General features: G+C 45.2%; 1 protein-coding gene across 1 annotated transcript in view; it reads left to right on the top strand.

Moving 5' to 3' along the window:
* Positions 1-2,045: 2,045 nt before the first annotated feature.
* MRPS18B (mitochondrial ribosomal protein S18B) overlaps positions 2,046-23,356 on the top strand; it is a 33,078-nt gene continuing 11,767 nt past the window's right edge. The window contains exons 1-4 of the mRNA XM_077478953.1: positions 2,046-2,182; positions 10,694-10,805; positions 13,155-13,252; positions 16,982-17,050. Of these exons, the coding sequence (XP_077335079.1) occupies positions 2,123-2,182; positions 10,694-10,805; positions 13,155-13,252; positions 16,982-17,050 (339 nt within the window). The 5' untranslated portion in view covers positions 2,046-2,122. The remainder of the gene's footprint in view (positions 2,183-10,693; positions 10,806-13,154; positions 13,253-16,981; positions 17,051-23,356) is intronic.

Here is a 23,356-nt window from a genome sequence, read left to right on the forward strand (position 1 = left end):
GGATGAGGACACTGAACATTGAAGCAGGGGGATAGGGATGAGGACACTGAACATTGAAGCAGGGGGATAGGGATGAGGACACTGAACATTGAAGCTCGGGGATAAGGATGAGGACACTGAACATTGAAGCTCGCGGATAGGGATGAGGACACTGAACATTGAAGCAGGGGGATAGGGATGAGGACACTGAACATTGAAGCTCAGGGATAAGGATGAGGACACTGAACATTGAAGCACAGGGATAAGGATGAGGACACTGAACATTTAAAGCTTGCGGATAGGGATGAGGACACTGAACATTGAAGCACAGGGATAAGGATGAGGACACTGAACATTGAAGCTTGCGGATCGGGATGAGGACACTGAACATTGAAGCATGGGGATAGGGATGAGGACACTGAACATTGAAGCACAGGGATAAGGATGAGGACACTGAACATTGAAGCTCGCGGATAGGGATGAGGACACTGAACATTGAAGCATGGGGATAGGGATGAGGACACTGAACATTGAAGCACAGGGATAAGGATGAGGACACTGAACATTGAAGCTCGCGGATAGGGATGAGGACACTGAACATTGAAGCATGGGGATAGGGATGAGGACACTGAACATTGAAGCACAGGGATAAGGATGAGGACACTGAACATTGAAGCTCGCGGATAGGGATGAGGACACTGAACATTGAAGCATGGGGATAGGGATGAGGACACTGAACATTGAAACACAGGGATAAGGATGAGGACACTGAACATTGAAGCTCGCGGATAGGGATGAGGACACTGAACATTGAAGCATGGGGATAGGGATGAGGACACTGAACATTGAAGCACAGGGATAAGGATGAGGACACTGAACATTGAAGCTCGCGGATAGGGATGAGGACACTGAACATTGAAGCACGGGGATAAGGATGGACACTGAACATTGAAGCTCGGGGATAAGGATGAGGACACTGAACATTGAAGCACGGGGATAAGGATGAGGACACTGAACATTGAAGCTCGGGGATAAGGATGAGGACACTGAACATTGAAGCTCGGGGATAAGGATGAGGACACTGAACATTGAAGCTCGGGGATAGGGATGAGGACACTGAACATTGAAGCATGTAGCTCAGGATAGGCACTACAAGTCCCAGCAATGCAAAACCTACTAGGTAACAAGGGAAGTATTAGTGTTGTAACGAACGGCCCAGTGTTTGTGTTGTGTGTAACTTCACTTCCGTAACATTATGTGATGGTTTCGCTGAACTGTATTGCCGAAACTATGTTGGAACGCACGGCGCAAGTGTTTGGAACGCATCGCGCATGCGCAGTACGCAACAACGTGGACCGTGTTTGTGTTGTGTGTAACATCACTTCCGTAACATTATGTGATGGTTTCGCTGAACTGTATTGCCGAAACTATGTTGGAACGCACGGCGCGAGCGTTTGGAGCGCATCGCGCATGCGCAGTACGCAACAACGTCACTTCCGCACCATCCTGTGATAGGCATCAAACTGTGACACTACACCGTCCTTCTACATTACAATATGCTGGCCCTGTAGATCGCGCGTTGCCTCACTAGTTGTGTCCCCGGTGGAAGCCATTTTGTTTGAGGCATTTCTGTGTTATACGACATAGAATCGGTCTCCGATAAAATGGCGTCTTCGTGCGCTCTATTGCAAAAGAATTCGAGACGAGTTTCACACAGTAATGTTTTCTTTTTTAAAACTTATTTTGTAATTATTTTTTTTATGAATATGTCGTGATGCGCTAGAATGGTTTCGTGTTTGTCATGAACTTTATTTATTTTGTCATTGTCACACCTTGAATGCCTAACAGCCTCTCAGCGCTAGCACGTCACACTTTACAGTTTGTGGGCGGGTACGATGGCGTGTTGGTTTTGCTGGGTACTAATTATTACTGACGCTCACAAAACTACACAATAGGTAGCCGTGTTCGCAAATGTATTTATAAAGTTACTGTGAACAAATACAGTTGTAGTGTTTTCCGAGGACAGAGTGTCAATTGTCAATAAAGCTGAATGAAGGTTAAAGAAAAAAAAAAAAAAAAGAAGAAGAAGAGGTGTGCTGGTTGCCGGTTGGGCAGTTCAGAGCGTGTGACTTCCCTCACCAAGATGGCGGCCTCCTTGGGCAGGTTGTGTGTGACCGGTGTGAGAGGAGTCCTGAGGAGCAGGGTAATGTGTGAGGGGAATGGAGGGTTATTACTGGAGCTCCTCATTCTTTAGCCGCCATGTACCTGCAATAGATGAATGATACAAATCTTCAGTATTCTTATAACTGCTGTGCAGTGCCTGAAAGCTTTACACAGTGCTGATTAGTATTTTCATGGGGAGGTCTGTAGTGCCCGCTCACATACATAGGAAATGGAAGGAAACCTCTAGTGAGTGTAGAGCTGCACTATTCTGGCCAAAATGACAATCAGTTTATTTTACTTAGAATAAAAAGATCACTATTCTCATGGCGTAAAGTTTTTCACATTATACAAAAAAAAAAATTGGGGGCGAACTGTACTGATTTTTTTTTTTTTTTTGTTTTTTTTTTCATTAAAGTGTAATCTATTTTTTTTTCCACAAAAAATAACCACTTTAGCCCCGGAGCATTAGACCAGAGCACTTTTTGCTATTCAGCACTGCGTTGATTTAACTGCGGTCGCGTAACATGGCTTCCAAACAAAATTGACGTCCTTTTTTCCCCCCACAAATAGTTTTCTTTTGGTGGTATTTGATCACCTCTGTGGTTTGTATTGTTTGCACTATAAACAAAAAAAAAAGCAACAATTTTGAAAAAAAAATGCATTTTTTTTCTTTACATTTTACTATAATAATATCCCCCAAAAATATATATAAAAAAAACATAATTTTTCCTCAGTTTAGGCTGATACGTATTCTTCTATTTATTTTTGGGGGAAAAAAATCACAAGTGTTTGGTTTGCAAAAAAGTTATAGTGTCTACAAAATATTTTTATTAATACATTTTTTTTTTTTTTTTTTTTTTTTTACTAGTAATGGCGACTATCAGTTTTTTTTTTTTTTTTTTTTTTTTTTTTTTTTTTACTGTACCATTATGGCGGACACATCGGAAACTTTTCTCGCGATTTTCTGACCATTCACATTTATACAGCGATCAGGGTGATTAAATGTGACTGGCAGTGAAGGGGTTAACCACTAGGTGGCGCTGTAGGGGCTAAGTGTGTCCTAGGGAGTGATTCTAACTATGGGGGGGGGCTGTGTGTGACACATCACTGATCACCTCTCCTGATTACAGGGAGCGGTGATCAGTGACAGTGTCACTAGGCAGAACGGGGAGATGCTTGTTTACATTAGCATTTCCCCATTCTTCCTCTCCGTGAGACGATCGCACCTGCTATCCAAGCCTCGCGAGATCACGTACAATAACGTAATTTCGCACAGCGGAGCCAACCTGCCGCATTGAAACTGCGGAGCCTGGCCTGCAAGCGGTTAAGTGGTTAAACTTCCCTCATTTGCACGCTAAAGTGTATTTCTTTGATCTAAAGGACAAATTGTTACAATGTTTATACCTAAGTTTCACTGCTAAAGAATGTTGTGATTCTTGGCAGACTGACCCTTAATTAAATCCGCAAGGGCTTTTTTTTTAACCACTACTATTGCTTTATATTGGCTTTTAAAATGTAAAAATGCAGCAATTTAGAAATCGGATGAAAGGTTTAGCACTTAAAAACACTTTTTGAATGATAAAAAGTGAATTTTATATACAACTATATAGATCAGACCAAGATGATCTTTAGTGAACGCTTCTGAAAGCAAACGCTGTTAAACGCCACTAAACACATTTTTTTTTTTTTTTTTTATGTGGATCAGTAGCTGTGACGATCCAGCGTTCAGGATAAGTTGAGAAACGTCCTGTATACATGAAGCCTAATGCCGCGTACACCCGACCCTTTTTTCTCCATCAGAATAAACTCTTAAATTCTTTCCGACGGAGTTCAGATGAAGCGGACTTGCCTACACACGATCACACCAAAGTCTTTTCGTTTAGGACTAGAAAAATGAAGGTCAATAGCCAGTAGCCAATAGCTGCCCTTGCGTCATTTTTTGGTCTGTCGGAATAGCATACAGACGAACGGTTTTCCCGATAGGACATGTTTTAAATCTTTCCAACGGAATCAATTCCTATTTCTAAGTCTGTCAGAATTTTTGAAAAAAAAAAAAAATTAGATGAAGCCCACACATGATCAGAATATCCGATGAAATGATTCAGTCGGACTTTTTCTGCCACAAAGTCCGGTCGTGTGTACGCGGCATAAGGCTCTTTTCACATCCATGATCCTGAATCATGGCAAATAAGATGCCCTTTGCGATCCCCGTTACTTCCAATGGCACCCTGATTGCGGTGTAGTTGCCACCTTTTCTTCAAGCACACCTGAACACATAAGCAGCACACCCCAATTTTTCTATTTTTATTTTTTTAATAGGTACATTAAATGTATTATCTCTGTACAATGCAAGGCAATTTTTTATGCAGTATACACTAATACATATGTTTTGTGATTAAATGACATTTCTAATCATATGGAGTTAATCACAAGAGTCCCCCTTTACATCAGAGTCCACAAAGTTGACACTCTTGGCTTACCCTGCTGGGTAGCCGCAGTCTGACTGATAACTCATGGGGCCTCCAGGTTTAAAGATGGCTGCCTCATGGGAGCCAACATTAATGTAGCAGGCCAAAACTTAGAGGCACCAAGCTCTTTAATGTGCAGACTGGCAGGAGGAGTGTGGTGGGTATGATGGGGGCAGTATGTACAGGAGAGGAGTGTAGAGGGTATGATGGGGGCAGTATGTACAGGAGAGGAGTGTAGAGGGTATGATGGGGGCAGTATTTACAGGAGGGGAGTGTAGAGGGTATGATGGGGGCAGTATTTACAGGAGGGGAGTGTAGAGGGTATGATGGGGGCAGTATTTACAGGAGGGGAGTGTAGAGGGTATGATGGGGGCAGTATTTACAGGAGGGGAGTGTAGAGGGTATGATGGGGGCAGTATTTACAGGAGGGGAGTGTAGAGGGTATGATGGGGGCAGTATTTACAGGAGGGGAGTGTAGAGGGTATGATGGGGGCAGTATTTACAGGAGGGGAGTGTAGAGGGTATGATGGGGGCAGTATTTACAGGAGGGGAGTGTAGAGGGTATGATGGGGGCAGTATTTACAGGAGGGGAGTGTAGAGGGTATGATGGGGGCAGTATTTACAGGAGGGGAGTGTAGAGGGTATGATGGGGGCAGTATTTACAGGAGGGGAGTGTAGAGGGTATGATGGGGGCAGTATTTACAGGAGGGGAGTGTAGAGGGTATGATGGGGGCAGTATTTACAGGAGGGGAGTGTAGAGGGTATGATGGGGGCAGTATTTACAGGAGGGGAGTGTAGAGGGTATGATGGGGGCAGTATTTACAGGAGGGGAGTGTAGAGGGTATGATGGGGGCAGTATTTACAGGAGGGGAGTGTAGAGGGTATGATGGGGGCAGTATTTACAGGAGGGGAGTGTAGAGGGTATGATGGGGGCAGTATTTACAGGAGGGGAGTGTAGAGGGTATGATGGGGGCAGTATTTACAGGAGGGGAGTGTAGAGGGTATGATGGGGGCAGTATTTACAGGAGGGGAGTGTAGAGGGTATGATGGGGGCAGTATTTACAGGAGGGGAGTGTAGAGGGTATGATGGGGGCAGTATTTACAGGAGGGGAGTGTAGAGGGTATGATGGGGGCAGTATTTACAGGAGGGGAGTGTAGAGGGTATGATGGGGGCAGTATTTACAGGAGGGGAGTGTAGAGGGTATGATGGGGGCAGTATTTACAGGAGGGGAGTGTAGAGGGTATGATGGGGGCAGTATTTACAGGAGGGGAGTGTAGAGGGTATGATGGGGGCAGTATTTACAGGAGGGGAGTGTAGAGGGTATGATGGGGGCAGTATTTACAGGAGGGGAGTGTAGAGGGTATGATGGGGGCAGTATTTACAGGAGGGGAGTGTAGAGGGTATGATGGGGGCAGTATTTACAGGAGGGGAGTGTAGAGGGTATGATGGGGGCAGTATTTACAGGAGGGGAGTGTAGAGGGTATGATGGGGGCAGTATTTACAGGAGGGGAGTGTAGAGGGTATGATGGGGGCAGTATTTACAGGAGGGGAGTGTAGAGGGTATGATGGGGGCAGTATTTACAGGAGGGGAGTGTAGAGGGTATGATGGGGGCAGTATTTACAGGAGGGGAGTGTAGAGGGTATGATGGGGGCAGTATTTACAGGAGGGGAGTGTAGAGGGTATGATGGGGGCAGTATTTACAGGAGGGGAGTGTAGAGGGTATGATGGGGGCAGTATTTACAGGAGGGGAGTGTAGAGGGTATGATGGGGGCAGTATTTACAGGAGGGGAGTGTAGAGGGTATGATGGGGGCAGTATTTACAGGAGGGGAGTGTAGAGGGTATGATGGGGGCAGTATTTACAGGAGGGGAGTGTAGAGGGTATGATGGGGGCAGTATTTACAGGAGGGGAGTGTAGAGGGTATGATGGGGGCAGTATTTACAGGAGGGGAGTGTAGAGGGTATGATGGGGGCAGTATTTACAGGAGGGGAGTGTAGAGGGTATGATGGGGGCAGTATTTACAGGAGGGGAGTGTAGAGGGTATGATGGGGGCAGTATTTACAGGAGGGGAGTGTAGAGGGTATGATGGGGGCAGTATTTACAGGAGGGGAGTGTAGAGGGTATGATGGGGGCAGTATTTACAGGAGGGGAGTGTAGAGGGTATGATGGGGGCAGTATTTACAGGAGGGGAGTGTAGAGGGTATGATGGGGGCAGTATTTACAGGAGGGGAGTGTAGAGGGTATGATGGGGGCAGTATTTACAGGAGGGGAGTGTAGAGGGTATGATGGGGGCAGTATTTACAGGAGGGGAGTGTAGAGGGTATGATGGGGGCAGTATTTACAGGAGGGGAGTGTAGAGGGTATGATGGGGGCAGTATTTACAGGAGGGGAGTGTAGAGGGTATGATGGGGGCAGTATTTACAGGAGGGGAGTGTAGAGGGTATGATGGGGGCAGTATTTACAGGAGGGGAGTGTAGAGGGTATGATGGGGGCAGTATTTACAGGAGGGGAGTGTAGAGGGTATGATGGGGGCAGTATTTACAGGAGGGGAGTGTAGAGGGTATGATGGGGGCAGTATTTACAGGAGGGGAGTGTAGAGGGTATGATGGGGGCAGTATTTACAGGAGGGGAGTGTAGAGGGTATGATGGGGGCAGTATTTACAGGAGGGGAGTGTAGAGGGTATGATGGGGGCAGTATTTACAGGAGGGGAGTGTAGAGGGTATGATGGGGGCAGTATTTACAGGAGGGGAGTGTAGAGGGTATGATGGGGGCAGTATTTACAGGAGGGGAGTGTAGAGGGTATGATGGGGGCAGTATTTACAGGAGGGGAGTGTAGAGGGTATGATGGGGGCAGTATTTACAGGAGGGGAGTGTAGAGGGTATGATGGGGGCAGTATTTACAGGAGGGGAGTGTAGAGGGTATGATGGGGGCAGTATTTACAGGAGAGGAGTGTAGAGGGTATGATGGGGGCAGTATTTACAGGAGAGGAGTGTAGAGGGTATGATGGGGGCAGTATTTACAGGAGAGGAGTGTAGAGGGTATGATGGGGGCAGTATGTACAGGAGAGGAGGATTGGGGGGGGGAGAATGATGGGGGCAGTATATACAGGAGAGGAGGATTGGGGGGGGGAGAATGATGGGGGCAGTATATACAGGAGAGGAGGATTGGGGGGGGGGAGAATGATGGGGGCAGTATATACAGGAGAGGAGGATTGGGGGGGGGGGAGAATGATGGGGGCAGTATATACAGGAGAGGAGGATTGGGGGGGGGGAGAATGATGGGGGCAGTATATACAGGAGAGGAGGATTGGGGGGGGGGGGAGAGAATGATGGGGGCAGTATATACAGGAGAGGAGGATTGGGGGGGGGGGGGGAGAATGATGGGGGCAGTATATACAGGAGAGGAGGATTGGGGGGGGGGGGGAGAATGATGGGGGCAGTATATACAGGAGAGGAGGATGGGGGGGGAGAATGATGGGGGCAGTATATACAGGAGAGGAGGATTGGGGGGGGGGGGAATGATGGGGGCAGTATATACAGGAGAGGAGGATTGGGGGGGGGGGAATGATGGGGGCAGTATATACAGGAGAGGAGGATTGGGGGGGGAGAATGATGGGGGCAGTATATACAGGAGAGGAGGATTGGGGGGGGGGGAGAATGATGGGGGCAGTATATACAGGAGAGGAGGATTGGGGGGGGGGGGGAATGATGGGGGCAGTATATACAGGAGAGGAGGATTGGGGGGGGGGGGAATGATGGGGGCAGTATATACAGGAGAGGAGGATTGGGGGGGGGAATGATGGGGGCAGTATATACAGGAGAGGAGGATTGGGGGGGGGAGAATGATGGGGGCAGTATGCACAGGAGAGGAGTGTGGGGGGGGGGGGAGAATGATGGGGGCAGTATGCACAGGAGAGGAGTGTGGGGGGGGGGGAGAATGATGGGGGCAGTATGCACAGGAGAGGAGTGTGGGGGGGGGGGAATGACAGGGGCGGTATGTGTGGGAGAGGAGTCTGGAGGGAGGGGGGGCGGTATGTGTGGGAGAGGAGTCTGGAGGGAGGGGGGGCGGTATGTGTGGGAGAGGAGTCTGGAGGGAGGGGGGGCGGTATGTGTGGGAGAGGAGTCTGGAGGGAGGGGGGGCGGTATGTGTGGGAGAGGAGTCTGGAGGGAGGGGGGGCGGTATGTGTGGGAGAGGAGTCTGGGGGAGGGGGGCGGTATGTGTGGGAGAGGAGTCTGGGGGGAGGGGGGGCGGTATGTGTGGGAGAGGAGTCTGGGGGGAGGGGGGGGCGGTATGTGTGGGAGAGGAGTCTGGGGGGAGGGGGGGCGGTATGTGTGGGAGAGGAGTCTGGAGGGAGGGGGGGGCGGTATGTGTGGGAGAGGAGTCTGGGGAGGGGGGCCGTATGTGTGGGAGAGGAGTGTGGAAGGAATGATGCGGGCAGTATGTACGGGAGAAGGGTATGATTGGGCGGTATGTACAGGAAAGGAGTACGGAGGGTAAAATTATAATTCGGAACCCGGATTGTCCGGCTGAATCCTGTACAGGTGGCAACCCCATCATCATGCGATTTGTCACCCAATGAATCAAAGTAAAATCGCACAAACAGAATTGAGGAACACCTGTTGCCCAAGAGAAGTTTTGAGTCGTGTGTTGGGTTATTTAAACCGGACCCGTGCGACCTCCCTATCACACCTGGGGGGAAATGCTGCCCCGTGCTCCCATCTGTCCAGGTTGCACTTACTTCTTCAGCCCCACCTCTGTAACTGTTTACTATGCTTCAGTTTGTGAATGGGAAGTGTGCTGAGCGACTTCCTGTTCATTCACTGCCAGTGCAGCTGAGGCTGCAGAGAAAAAGGCTAAGGAGTTTCTGTCCTCGCTCTTTCTGTCAGAAGTGCGATATCACAGGTCTGTATTTCACCAAAGCCACCCCACCCCCCCCCCCCCCCCCCCAACAGGGCTCCTAAAAAAATAATTTTTAAAATATTATAAAAAAAGAAGTTGTAAATACAATTATAAATATAATAACAAAAAAATAAAATTTTTTATATATATATATAATTTTTTTTTTTTTTTAATTGTAAATATTTAAAGATATTTAAAGTGATTGTAAAGGTTTTTTTTTAAATAACAAAGCATGATACTTTTCTACATGTCTACAACTTAGATATTAATGGCATATTGGCATATTAGCTTGAACAATAAATCGAGAATGTGGCGTACTTGGTGTATGTGACACCTGGGACTGGGACAATTATTGTCAGTGATAATAATAAAATAAATGTAATAATAGTTCTGGCCAGGAAAAAAAAAGTCTGAAATCCACGAAAATCATAATGTTCTCTTTGATATTGGTGGTCAGTGTAGGTGCCCCCTTTATCAGTGGTCAGTGTATTTCCCCTTATATTTGAAGACCATGTGGTGATCAAGGTATTGCCCATTTACATTGGTGGCCAGTTCTCTTTTACATAGATTATCAGTATAGAAGTGCCCCCTTACTGTGGTGGTCACAGAGAAGAATGCCTTCCTTACAGATAATTTTGTTGTCGGTAGTTATTTATCCAAGATTAAAAAATTGCCCAGGGAACCCATAGCAACCTCGGTAAGCACCCTGGTTGAGAATGGTTACCTTGGCATGTTTACACAGCTAGGATGGATGTAGCGTGCAAATATGCAGAGCCTGGAAGACTTAATGGTGTCCCTCCGTCTCCCAGGCTTTGGGATGCTGTAATGGGAATTACAGGAAGCTCATATCAAGACATCTAGAAGTACTTAAGTGCTAGTTCTAAGAAAAATGCATTTAGTTAATTAAAATGTATATTTTCAAATCTCTGGTGTTTGAGCTTTTACTTTGATGTGCTTAAATCACAATTGCTCAGATGATTGGTTGAATGGCAGTTAGTAGTAATGTGACCGCTATATAAGAGGCATGTGATTTAGCTGTTTGAGCAGATTTTTTAATTTATATGAGGAAACAGGACAGAATAGTCTATGCATGCGACTGGACTATGCTATAAGTAAGGGGAGAGAAAATGCATTTCCTTCTCGTGGTGCTGAATTATACATACTTATTGTTTCTTCTCTAGCCCATAGGGTCTGTGCTGCCCGTTGGGGTTCGTGCGCTCCACAACCCGCCTGAAACGTTCGATGTGTCATCTCAGTATAAAGATCAGCCCGGGGAATATCTGAACAGTGAAGGTATTGTGCTTCAGGTTAAACTTGTTGCTTGTTAATTTTTTTTAAAGGCAAAGTTCTTTTTGTAACCTGTTTACATGTTACACCCGTATTTAGGGTGTAGCATGTTTCTTTGAAGTAGCCTACTGCACCCTCTGATTCCCACCAACCCCAATGATGAGCACCCTCATAGTTCATTGACTCTTCCTGCACTTCAGTAACTGCCTCAACAGGCGATGCAGACAGCTGTATTGAGTGTCTGCAGGAGCCTGACATTGCACCCGCAATTCACTGATCACAGGTGCAATGCTTTGCACTACATGCTGCCATGTTATAAAATAATACATTCACATTTTTTTTACCTGCAAATTTATGTGCATTTTTTATAAGAGATGAATTTTGACCTTTTTAAGCTTAAAGTAACATTCCACATTTCTGATTAAAATAGAGAGACCCTTGAACTAATGTTAGGTTTCAGGGACTGCCTGCTAAAATGATTTAATTTGTAGCTCATGATACATTTGAATGATCTGTAAGTTGTAGAAATTTTTAAATATAAAAAAATGTGGTACACCTAGAATTTTAACACCTCCTGGTCTTTTTATAACAACATATGATTTTCAGTAATAATAAGAAAATTATACAAATCATAATAATGACCAGTAGGGATCAGTAAGGAAATGTCTCCCTACATTGGTGGTCAGTGTAGGCAAAAGATCAATCGCTGCTCAAGGAACCTTGGTTGAGAGAACCTGTGTGTGTGTGTATATATGTATATGTGTGTGTATATCAGGGGTTGATGAATTTGCTTGGAATCTAGGAGCCAGCTAAAAAAGTTAGGAGCCAGGTCCGTGCCAGCGATCTGGACCTGTCCCTGGCCTGACATGGAGACGAGTGAGGGGAAGATGGCCCCCAGCCCCCCACCTGTCTCCAAGTCATTGCTCATAGCTCTTAGAGGGACATTTTATTTTTTTCAAATGACAATTTTTTTTTAAATTGCATTTTAGTGTAAATATGAGATGTGAGGTCTCTCTGACCCCAGATCTCATATACAAGAGGACCTGTCATGCTTTTTTCTATTACAAGGGATTTTTACATTCCTTGTAATAGGAATAAAAGTGACACACATTTTTTTTTTTCTTTTTTTAAAAGAACAGTGAAAAAAATAAAAATAAAAGTTAAAATAATAAAAAAAAATTTTTTAAACGCGCCCTGTCCCGCCAAGCTTGCGTGCAGAAGCCAACGCATATATGAAAGCGGTGTTCAAACCACACATGTGAGGTATCGCTGCGATCGGTAGAGTGAGAGCAATAATTCTAGCCCCAGACCTCCTCTGTAACTTAAAACATGCAACCTGTAGAATTTTTTAAACGTCGCCTATGGAGATTTTGAAGTGTAAAAGTTTGTCGCCATTCCATGAGCGGGCGCAATTTTGAAGTATGTCATGTTGGGTATCAATTTACTCGACGTAACATTATCTTTCACAATATAAAAAAAAATTGGGCTAACTTTACTGTTGTCTTTTTTTTTTGTTATTAAATACATTTTCCCCAAAAAAGTGCGCTTGTAAGTCCGCTGTGCAAATACGGTGTGACAGACAGTATTGCAACAACCACCATTTTATTCTCCAGCTGTGATGCCCCAGGCGCCAGGTCGCTAATTCTAGTCGCAAATGCAACCTGGCGCCCGGGTTTTGTCGAGCCCTGGTGTGTGTGTATATATATATATATATATATATATATATATATATATGATATTGTGTATAGTATGCACTCAATACTTTTTTGGGCTCCTTTTGCATGAATTACTGCATCGATGCGGTGTGGCAAGGAGGGGATCAGCCTGGGGCACTGCTGAGGTGTTTTGGAAGCCCAGGTTGCTTTGATAGTGGCCTTTAGCTCGTCTGCATTGTTGGATCTGGTGTCTCATCTTCCTCTTGACAATACCACACAGATTCTCTATGGCGTTTTGGTCAGGCGAATTTGTTGTGATACCATGATCATTAAACTAGGTATTGGTACTTTTGTCAGTGTGGGCAGCTGCCAAGTCCTGCTGGGAAATGAATTCGGCATCTCCATAAAGCTGAGCAGCAGAGGGAAGCATGAAGTGCTCCAGAATTTCCTGGTAGAGGTCTGTGCTGACTTTGGATTCGAAATGCAAAATTTTCTACAGTCAGTAATGATTTGGGGAGCCATGTCATCTGCTGGTGTTGGTCCACTGTGTTTTAACAAGTCAAAAGTAAGAGCAGCCCTCTACCAGAAAATTCTAGAGCACTTCATGCGTCCCTCTTCTGACCAGCTTTATGGAGATGCTGATTTCATTTTCCAGCAAGACTTGGCACCTGCTCACATTCTCTTTACATTTCTCTTGTAGAGTACTTGGAGCGTTATGGGGAAAACCTAGTCTGGTCAAATTACAGGAGGAACCACAAAGGAGCGATCCCACCACAGAAAACCAGAAAAAAGTGCATTGTAAGTAAGAGCCTGAGATCATGTTCATGTTCTACAAAAAAACAAAACCCTTCACATCTACCAGCTATCCTTCCAAAAAAAAAATGGCACTGTCTAACAATTTTAACATTAAAATCAGAGGTTTTAGTTGCTCAAAATTTGCAAATATACAGTACAGTGCCTTGAAAAAGTATTCATACCCCTTGAAATTTTCCACATTTTGTCATGTTACGACCAAAAATGTCAATGTATTTTATTGGGATTTTATGTGGTAGACTAACACAAAGTGCCACATAATTGTGAGGTGGAAGGAAAGTTATAAATCGTTTTCAATTTAAAAAAATAAATAAAAAATCTGAAAAGTGTGGCGTGCATTTTGTATTCAGCCTCCTTTACTCTGATACCCCTAACTAAAATCTAGTGGAACCAATTTCCTTCAGAAGTCACCTAATTAGTAAATAGAGTCCACCGGTATGTCATATAATCTCAGTATAAATACAGCTGTGCTGTGAAGCCCTCAGAGGCTTGTTAGAGAACGTTGGTGAACAAACAGCATCATGAAGGCCAAGGAACACACCAGACAGGTGAGTGATAAACTTGTGGAGAAAAGCAGGCTTAGGTTATAAAAAATATCCCAAGCTTTGAACTTCTCACGGAGCAGTGTTGAATCCATCATGTGAAATTGGAAAGAGTATGGCAAAACTGCAAACCTACCAAGACATGGCCGTCCACCTAAACTGAGAGACCGGGCAGAGAGAGCATTAATCAGAGAAGCAGCCAAGAGGCCCATGGTAACTCTGGAGGAGCTGCAGAGATCCACAGTTCAGGTAGAAGAATCTGTCCACAGGACAACTATTAGTCGTGCATTCCACAAATCTGGCCTTTATGGAAGAAAGCCATAAGAAGTCCCGTTTGCAAGAAGCCATGTGAGGGACACAACAAACATGTGGAAGAAGGTGCTGTGGTCACATGAGACCAAAATGTAACTATTTGGCCTAAAAGCAAACTGCTATGTGTGGCAGAAAACTAGCACTGCACATTAAACTAAAAACACCATCCTCACTGTGAAACATGGTGGTGGCAGCATCATGTTGTGGGGATGCTTTTCTTCAGCAGGGAGAGGGAAGCTGGTCAGAGTTGATGGGAAGATGGATGGAGCCAAATACAGAGCAATCTTAGAAAAAAAACTGTTGGCGTCTACAAAAGACTTCAGACTGGGTCAGAGGTTCACCTTCCAGCAGGACAACGACCCTAAACATAAAGCCAGAGCTACAACGGAATGGTTTAGATCAAAGAATATTCATGTGTTAGACTGGCCCAATCAAGGTTTAGACCTAAATCCAATTGAAATTCTGTGGCATGACTTGAAAATTGCTGTGCAGACACTCTCCAACCAATCTGACAGAGCTTGAGCTATTTTGCAAAGAAGAATGGGCAAAACTGTCACTCTCTAGATGTGCAAAGCTGGTAGAGACATCCCCAAAAAGACTTGCAGCTGTAATTACAGTGAAAGGTGGTTCTACAAAGTATTGACTCAGGGGGGCTGAATACAAATGCACACCACACTTTTAAGATATTGATTTGTATAAAAATTGTAAAATCATTTATCATTTTCCTTGCACTTCCAAATTATGTGCCACTTTGTGTTGGTCTATCACATAAAATCCCCAAAAAATAAATGTTACGTTTTTTTTGGTTGTAACATGAAAAAATTTTGAAAATTTCAAGGGGTATGAATACTTTTTTTTTTTTTTTTTTAAGGCACTGTATGTGGATGCTGCACTGCTTCACCAAGGCTCTGCTGTAAAGTGTGGTCCTTACTCTATATTTAAGAGTCTCCAAGTTGGAGCACATATAGCAGTGGACAAATTAAGTGCAAGTGTGCCTGGAGGGAGCCTATGCCTCCTTAAAGGCGCAGGGACACATCAGAAGCCCAGCTGTAGCACTGTGGCCACTTAAGACCTCCAATGTGTCCCCAAGCCAAATCCAGCAGGCATGCTGTACATAAATGGCAACCACCCCAGTTTATAACTAGATCTGAAGTAAGGTACACTTTATACCTTCTTTCTAGCTTTGTGTCCAATTAGGGACAAACCTCATCTCTGCATATTTTGCTTGCATTTTTACTCTTGCTTTATAAGCTAAGAACAGAACTGTAATATATTGTTTCCTACGTGCTGTGGTGGCTGCTGCATTTGTTTTTCCTTTTATTTTCATCTGGTGATCAGGCAGGTAACACATTTTGTGAACTAGGATGACATAGCAGTGTAGCTATAGAGACATGGAGGTTGATTTACAAAAGGCAAATTCACTTTGCACTACAAGTGCACTTGGAAGTGCAGTTGCATTAGATCTGAGGGGGACATGCAAGGAAAATAAAAAAACAGCATTTTTCCTTGCACATGATTTGATGATAAAAGCAGCAGAGCTTCCCCTCATTTCAGATCTTCCCCCTCAGTTCTACAGAGACTGCACTTCCAAGTGCACTGGTAGTACAGAGTGGATTTGCCTTTAGTAAAAGTAAATAAACCCAGAGGTTTCCTTAGAAGAGGAATACAAAACCGTTTCCCTTCCATCTGCTCATCATTCTGTAGTCCACAGAACTGGAAGCAATGCTCCACAGATGACTTTCTCTGCTCTATGCTGACTTATCTGCTCACAAAATTTCTGGCAGGGTCAACTATTTTTTTATTTTATTTTTGTACAGATAAAAAAATAAAATGGGGTTAACATAAACGTTAAAGCTAAACTTCAGGAAAACGATTAAAGTGGAGGGCCACTCAAAAAAAAAAAAAAAAAAAAAAGCATTAATAAAATTAAAAAAATATATATTAAAAAATATATATTTTTTTTTCACTTACGTGAAACGCTATTGTTAGGCAGTCTTCCTAATCTGCCTCTTTCTATTCAGCGGCGCTTCCTCCTCTTCGGTGAGTGGCCCCATTGCCTTCTGGGACGTGTGTGTGTGTGTCCCAGAAAACAATGGGCCCAGTCACAAAGCACTGTGCAACTTGCGCATGCGCAGTAAGAAACAGGCAGTGAAGTCGCAAGGCTCCACTGCCTGTTTCTCTTTGTTAGGATGGAGGCGCCGATCCGATGGACGGATCGGCCTCGGGGCAGCCGACATCGTTGGACAGGTAAGTGTCCTTATTAAAAGTCAGCAGCTACAGTGTTAAAATAATAATAGCGGCCGGGACACCTCTTTAAAGTGGTTGTAAACCCCCTACAACCACTTTAACCTACAGGTAAGCCTAAATTTAAGGTTTACCTGTAGGTGCAACAAATATCTCCCAAACCTAAAAGGTTTAGGAGATATTTGCAAGAATATCGGCACCAAAGTCTACGGCGCATGCTGTAGAAATTGGGCGCAGGCGCAATGAGCGTGCTCGGGAGTGACGTCATTGCAGCTCCGGCCAGTCACAGCGCCAGAGCCGCGATACTCTGATGTCACTCTGGGTATAAAGGTGGCGACAGAGGTGGTGACCCAGGACCTCTGTGGGGGATTCGATCTCGGGTAAGTAATTCATAATGAGCTAGTATGGTATACATACTAGCTCATTATGCCTTTTGCCTTGCAGGGTGTCTTGAGAAAAAAAAAGAGGCTTACTTCCTCTTTAAATCCATAGATAAAATAGTTTTTCTATAAGGATTTTATCTGTCAGATGATTTGTATTTTGATCCTTTTCATTCCTGAGATTTAATAATATGTAGTGAGATACGATTACTTATACATGCTGGTTTATTTGACAGAGAGCGGGCAAGGTCTGTGGAAACCCATGTCCAATCTGTAGAGATCAGAAGCTTCATGTGGATTACAGAGTAAGTATGACCGCCAATGCACATTCTACATCCAAAAAGGCAAACCTAATTTTTTGCAGGCTTCGGCCTGACTGTGTACGCAATGCACATGCATATTTCCCTATGTTTTGCTCTGTAAGTACAAAAAAAGAAAAGTTTGGAGGTTTTAAGAAATCTTCAGGGCTAAAATGTGCATTTACCAGTGAGAAAAAAAGGTTAAATGCAAGGGTCAATGCTTTGGAAATGAAGATGTTGAGAATGGTTAAGCAGTTTAGCAAAACACAACTGTGTAGGGCTGACACTACTCAATCCATAAAAATGATGTGTTTTGTCAGCCCGCAATAGGAATTTAAGTTCTCTGGTGCATTTCTGGCAGATAAATGGGTGTTTTCTGAAAGCAGAGAGACTGTGTAGAATAAAATGGTGACAGCTTTTTGTTTTTTTTTTATTTATTTTTTTATGTGACACATTAACTGTTACTGTTTATGAAATCCTGTATTTCTTTATCGTACATCACGGCACACAGAGCAGTTATTCATGACTATCTGGGTTATATGCTACCTCTTGGTGACTGGACACTGGCAACCAACAGCAAGAAGGTTCCTCCCATATAACCCTTCCCATACGGGAATTACCTCAGTTTTTTCGCCAGTGTCTTCAGGTGATGGTCACGCACGTGAAGCTCTTCAAAATTTTGTCAAATGAGCGTCCCAGGGAGGACGTTGTAATCGGATCCGTTCGGATGGCACGAAAATAAAGGAATGGTACCCGAGCCTCGATGCAAGAACGAGGTTTTGCTTGCAATGTGTCCTATCTAGGCGCTGGACCCTTGGATAGTGGTATTCTGGTCATTAGCTTGCCCAAGATAAACCCAAAGGGCGCTTTACGGGCCCAAGGGTGTACACCCCAAGATGGGGGACCCAGTCCTTGAAGGTCCACAGAGGCACTACCCGCCGTGATGGGGGAAGATTGGGCCTGGCTTCTCAGGTCCTGCAGCGTGGACTGGTGAGTACTCCTGGGATTACTGTATTCCCCTCTGTTACTGTGTCTTTCAAAGCTGTTACAGAATGTCTCCATGCTGTGTTTTTTAGAACAATTAAATGCTGGTGCATGCGGAGATGCCGGTGCCGTATGAACGTGCGCACGTGTTGTTGTCATACGCGTGCACCGCTGAGGTGATTTTCGCCTCATATGGTCGTCGGTCTTCAGGCACGCATGCGCCATATTTTGGCGCCACTTGCAGTATACGTTCGGATACCACACCTCCCGCGCGGATCGAATGGCACCATTTGGAACCTTTTAAGAGGCAGTTCACCTGGTGTGTGCATGGAGGCATGGAGCTTGTTGGGCACGTGAGTCTGCAGGTTTTTGGACACGGTTGCATCAGGTTAAAGGGGACAGTGTTGAAACTGTAATAGCTGCTGTATACTGGATTACAGTTAGAAGCTCAGAGGGAGTGCTGTCTTCCCATACTTGTAAGCAATGTCTTCCAGGAAAAGAGGAACAGGGAGCAAGACCAATACAGGGTTAAGAGTACCTCCTTTAAAAGCAGGAGATCAAGCTCTTGAGGATATTATCCCAGCTTCCCCTGGAGGTCCTGCGGCTTCTGGCTTGGCTGAGCCATTGCATTTGTCAGGCATTGTGGCTACAACTGGTACCCCTGCCTCGGCTTATGTTACTAAAGATGATTTGGCATCTGCCTTATCTGGCCTTGAAGGTAAAATAGCAGGTATGATTGCCTCGGTAACACAAGCAGGGAGAAAACGTAACAAATCTCCCTCTCCAAAGCCCGATCATGATGGTGAGTCATCTGAGCATCAGGACTCTAATAACCAGGCAGGGCCAGGGGACCCAGTCCCAGAGTGGAAGGAGGATCTGGTCACAAATAATCAAGAAGGAGAAGAAGCTGAGGACTCTTCAATAGGAGAGTCTAGCTCAGACGAACCATTCTCAGCCTCCCAGTCCCAAAAATTATTTGTCCATTCTCTGACACAGATGGTTCAGGCTGGGTTTAAGTTACCCCTAGTCCAGGAAACTGGACCCTCCTGTCCTACTTTGGGTTCTCTTCAACCTCAGCAGGGTTCCCAGGCATTTCCTGTGCATCCGTTGTTAGAACAGGTGATCTATGCAGATTGTGATCATCCTGACTTGATATATTTGCCTCCAAAAAGGTTTCCCCTCTTGTATCCTATGGAGGAGAAATTCAAGAAGAAGTGGGGTACACCTCTGGTGGATGCCGCCATTTCTTCGGTAAATAAAAATTTTACCTGCCCGGTGGATAACGCCCAGGTATTTAAGGATCCGGCCGATTAAAAAGCTAGAAACCTTGCTAAAGGCCTCCTTTACAGTAGCTGGTTCAGCTGTTCAGCCAGCGATAGCGGCTATTGGCATCTGCCAGTCCTTAAAAGATCGTGTTAAGAAATTGGTCAGAAAGCTTCCTTGTCATGGAGAAGCTACCAAGGAATTATTTGAGCTCCCTCGCACCTTGAGCTTTGCAGTAGACGCATTAAAAGATGCGATCCAACAGATGTCTCGTTGTGCACTTCTGTCTGTGCATATGCGCAGGGTCTTGTGGCTAAAGAACTGGTCGGCCGAGACTCCATGCAAAAAGCTTCTTGCAGCTTTTCCTTTTCATGGTGAACACCTGTTTGGTGAAGATCTGGATAGGTATATCCAAAAGATCTCAGGTGGGGAAAGCGCTTTGCTCCCTGTTAATGGGAAGAATAAGCGACCCTCCTTTTAAGATTCCCTGTGCTCCAGGACCTAGTTCTTCTTCTCCCAATCGGTATTGACGGCCTCAGCAGTCCGGTTTTAAAAACCCGCAGGGTCAGAAAAACCCTGGACTCCAAAGTCAAACAAGCCCAGTTCCAAGTCTACCCTGTGAAGGGGCGCCCCCCTCTTACGGGTGGGGGGAAGACTTTGGCTGTTTTTAGGGAAAAACAGGTTCAGAACAAGTGGGTCATTTCCATCATAATGTCAGGTTACAAGATAGTTTCGGGAGTTCCCTCCAACTTGGTTCTTGAGCTCAAGGGTTCCGGCGGAACCAGAGAAAAGTAAATGTTTGCTCCTAGCCTTAGAGCATCTGCCAAAGCAGGGAGTAATCATCAAGGTCCCGCACGGGGAAAGGTTCAAAGGGTTTTACTCAAACCTGTTCACCGTACCGAAACCGAATGGGGAGGCAAGGCCCATTTTGGACCTCAAATCTCTCAATCTGTTTCTAAGTGTCCGAAGTTTCTGTATGGAATCAACTCACTCAGTGGTAACATCCCTAAAGAAAGGGGATTACTTAGCATCCATAGATATCAAGGATGCATACCTTCATGTGCCCATCTGCATACCGCATCAACGGTTTCTGCGTTTCGCGGTAGAAGGGCGACATTTTCAATTCGTCGCATTGCCGTTAGCTTTAGCCACAGCTCCTCGGGTCTTCACAAAAATTCTTGCCCCTGTATTGGCGGTCCTAAGATCCCAGGGAATTGCTTTGGTAGGATATCTGGACGATCTTCTTTTTGAAGGATCAATCTCGTCTCGTCCTGGTCCAAAACATCTTAAAGACCGTACAAATTTTGCAACACCTGGGCTGGATTCTGAATATAAACAAGTCAAACCTTCACCCCACTCAAGTATTAATGTACCTGGGCCTAAACTTGGACACTGTCCAAGAAAAGGTGTTTCTACCTCCTGTAAGGATCAACTCCATAGTAGCGCTCATCCAGAGGGTAAAAAGAGAAGAAAAACCATCTGTTCGCCTTTGTATGAGGCTATTGGGCAAAATGGTTTTGTCTTTCAGCGCAGTCCCTTATGCTCAATTCCACTCCAGGTTGTTCCAGAGCAACATTTTAAGGGCTTGGAACAAAACCACTCTAACTTTGGTTCATCCTATGGACTTATCCCAACAGACTGAGACTAACTTGGTGGTCAAAAACCAGCAATTTTAAAGGTCGGAAAATCCTTTCCACCAGTGGCCTGGAAAGTTGTGACCATGGACGCCAGCCGTCTGGGCTGGGGAGCAGTTCTGGTGGAAGTGTCGGTCCAGGTACAGTGGTCTCAAGCATAGAAGGCCTAGCCCATCAATCTCTTGGAGATTCGGGCAGCCAGACTAGCTCTGCATCTCTGGACGACCAAGCTGCAGGGTCGCCCAGTCCGAGTTCAAATCGACAATTCCACAGTGGTCGCTTATATCAACCACCAAGGGGGCACCAGGAGCATAGCGTCTCAGAAAGGTGGATCACATATTAAGATGGGCGGAGAGGCATGTGCCTTTTCGGTCGGCGGTATTCATACCGGGGGTAGACAACTGGAAGGCGGACTATTTAAGTCACCAAAAGTTGTTGCCAGGGGAATGGTCCCTTCATCCCAAGGTATTTCTCCAGATTTGTCAGCATTGGGGGACCCAGGATGTGGATCTCCTAGCATCCAGGTTCAATGCTAAACTGGACAGATTTGTGTCCAGAACCAACGATCCTCTTGCAGGCGGGACAGACGCTTTGGACACTCCTTGGCACCGGTATTCCCTCCTGTATGCCTTTCCTCCAATCCAAATCCTGCCGCATCTCCTGCGCAGGATACAAGAGGAACCAACACCAGTGAGCCTGGTGGCCCCAGCCTGGCCCAGGAGGTCCTGGTACACGGAAATCGTGAAATTGGCAGTAGGGGACCCGTTGCTCCTTCCGTTAAGCCCGGATCTATTGTCCTAAGGACCAATATTCCATCCTGCTTTACGGTCACTGAATTTGACGGCCTGGCTATTGAGGCCAGGGTATTAAAGGACCGCGGGGTTAGAGGTGCAGCCTTGTCCACTTTGATAAATGTTAGGAAACCGGTTTCCAGGGCCATTTACTACAGGGTTTGGAAATCATACATTTCCTGGTGCGAAGGGAAAGGTTGGAACCCTCGTAAGTTTACAACCGGAAAGATCCTTGCTTTCCTTCAGGCAGGAGTATGCTTAAGATTGGCCTTGGGCACAATTAAAGGTCAGATTTCGGCCTTATCTGTTTTTTTCCGAAGACCAATTGCAGCCCATTCCTTGGTGCGTACCTTTTTGTCAAGGGAGTGACGCACCTAAGACCACCGATTAAGCCCTCCTTATGCCCCTGGGACTTGAATTTGGTACTATCAGTCCTTCAGTATCTACCCTTTGAGCCTATTAAGCAGATTCCTTTAGTCCTATTGACCAGGAAGTTCGTTTTCTTGGTGGCCATAACTTCGGCCAGAAGAGTGTCGGAGCTAACCGCCCTTTCATGCAGAGAACCTTACTTGATCCTGCACCAGGACAGGGCAGTCTGGCACCCTCGTCGGGAGTTTTTGCCAAAAATAGTTTCCAATTTTCATTTGAATCAGGATATCATTCTGCCCTCCCTTTTTCCAAATCCCGGGTCTAAGGAAGAAAAGTTACTCCACTCGCTGGATGTAGTAAGGGCTATTAAGGTCTACTTAAGGGCGTCAGCCCCTTTCAGGAAAACTGAATCTCTTTTTATTCTGCCAGAGAGTCCTAAGAAAGGACAGGCAGCTACGTCTTCAACTATCTCAAGGTGGATTCGCCAAACTATCATTCAGACATATGCGTTGAGGCATAGGATTCCACCGAGAGACCTGAAAGCGCATTCCACTAGAGGGGTTAGTGCTTCGTGGGCAGTGCGTCGACAGGTGTCTATGGCTCAGGTCTGCAGGGCAGCCGCTTGGTCTTCAGTTCACACATTCACCAGATTTTATCAGATGGATGTCCGGTCTTGAGAAGACACAATCTTTGGTCATAGCGTGTTGCAGGTGGCCTTATAGGGCCAAACGAAAGTTGGGACTTGTCTAAGCTGTGTATCCCCCCCCTCAGGTGCATTGCTTTAGGACATCCCAGATAGTCATGAATAACTGCTCTGTGTCCCGTGATGTATGATAAAGAAAATGGATTTTTAAATACAGCTGTAAAATTATTTTCTTTGAATACATCACGGGACAGAGATCCCTCCCCTCTTTCCTGGGAATCTTCATTGCTTGCTACAAAACTGAGGTAATTACCATATGGGAGGAACCTTCTTGCTATTGGTTGCCAGTGTCCAATCACCTAGAGATAGCATATAACCCAGATAGTCATGAATAACTGCTCTGTGTCCCGTGATGTATTAAAAAAAAAAAAAAAGTATTTTACAGGTAAGCTGTATTTTTAAAAATAAATAAAATCATCAAATTTAATTTTTTACATAAAAAACACAATAGATCAACTATTTTTGTTGGTAAAATATATAGGAGATGAGTTGTACTGAGTAAATAGATGCCAAATATGTCAAGCCTCAGAATTTGTGCGTGTTAATGAAACGGCAAAAAACTACGGTA

The sequence above is a fragment of the Lithobates pipiens genome, unplaced genomic scaffold (assembly GCF_037356315.1).
Source record: "Lithobates pipiens isolate NorthernLeopardFrog02 unplaced genomic scaffold, aLitPip1_a1.2 Scaffold_1, whole genome shotgun sequence".
Lineage (NCBI taxonomy): Eukaryota > Metazoa > Chordata > Amphibia > Anura > Ranidae > Lithobates > Lithobates pipiens.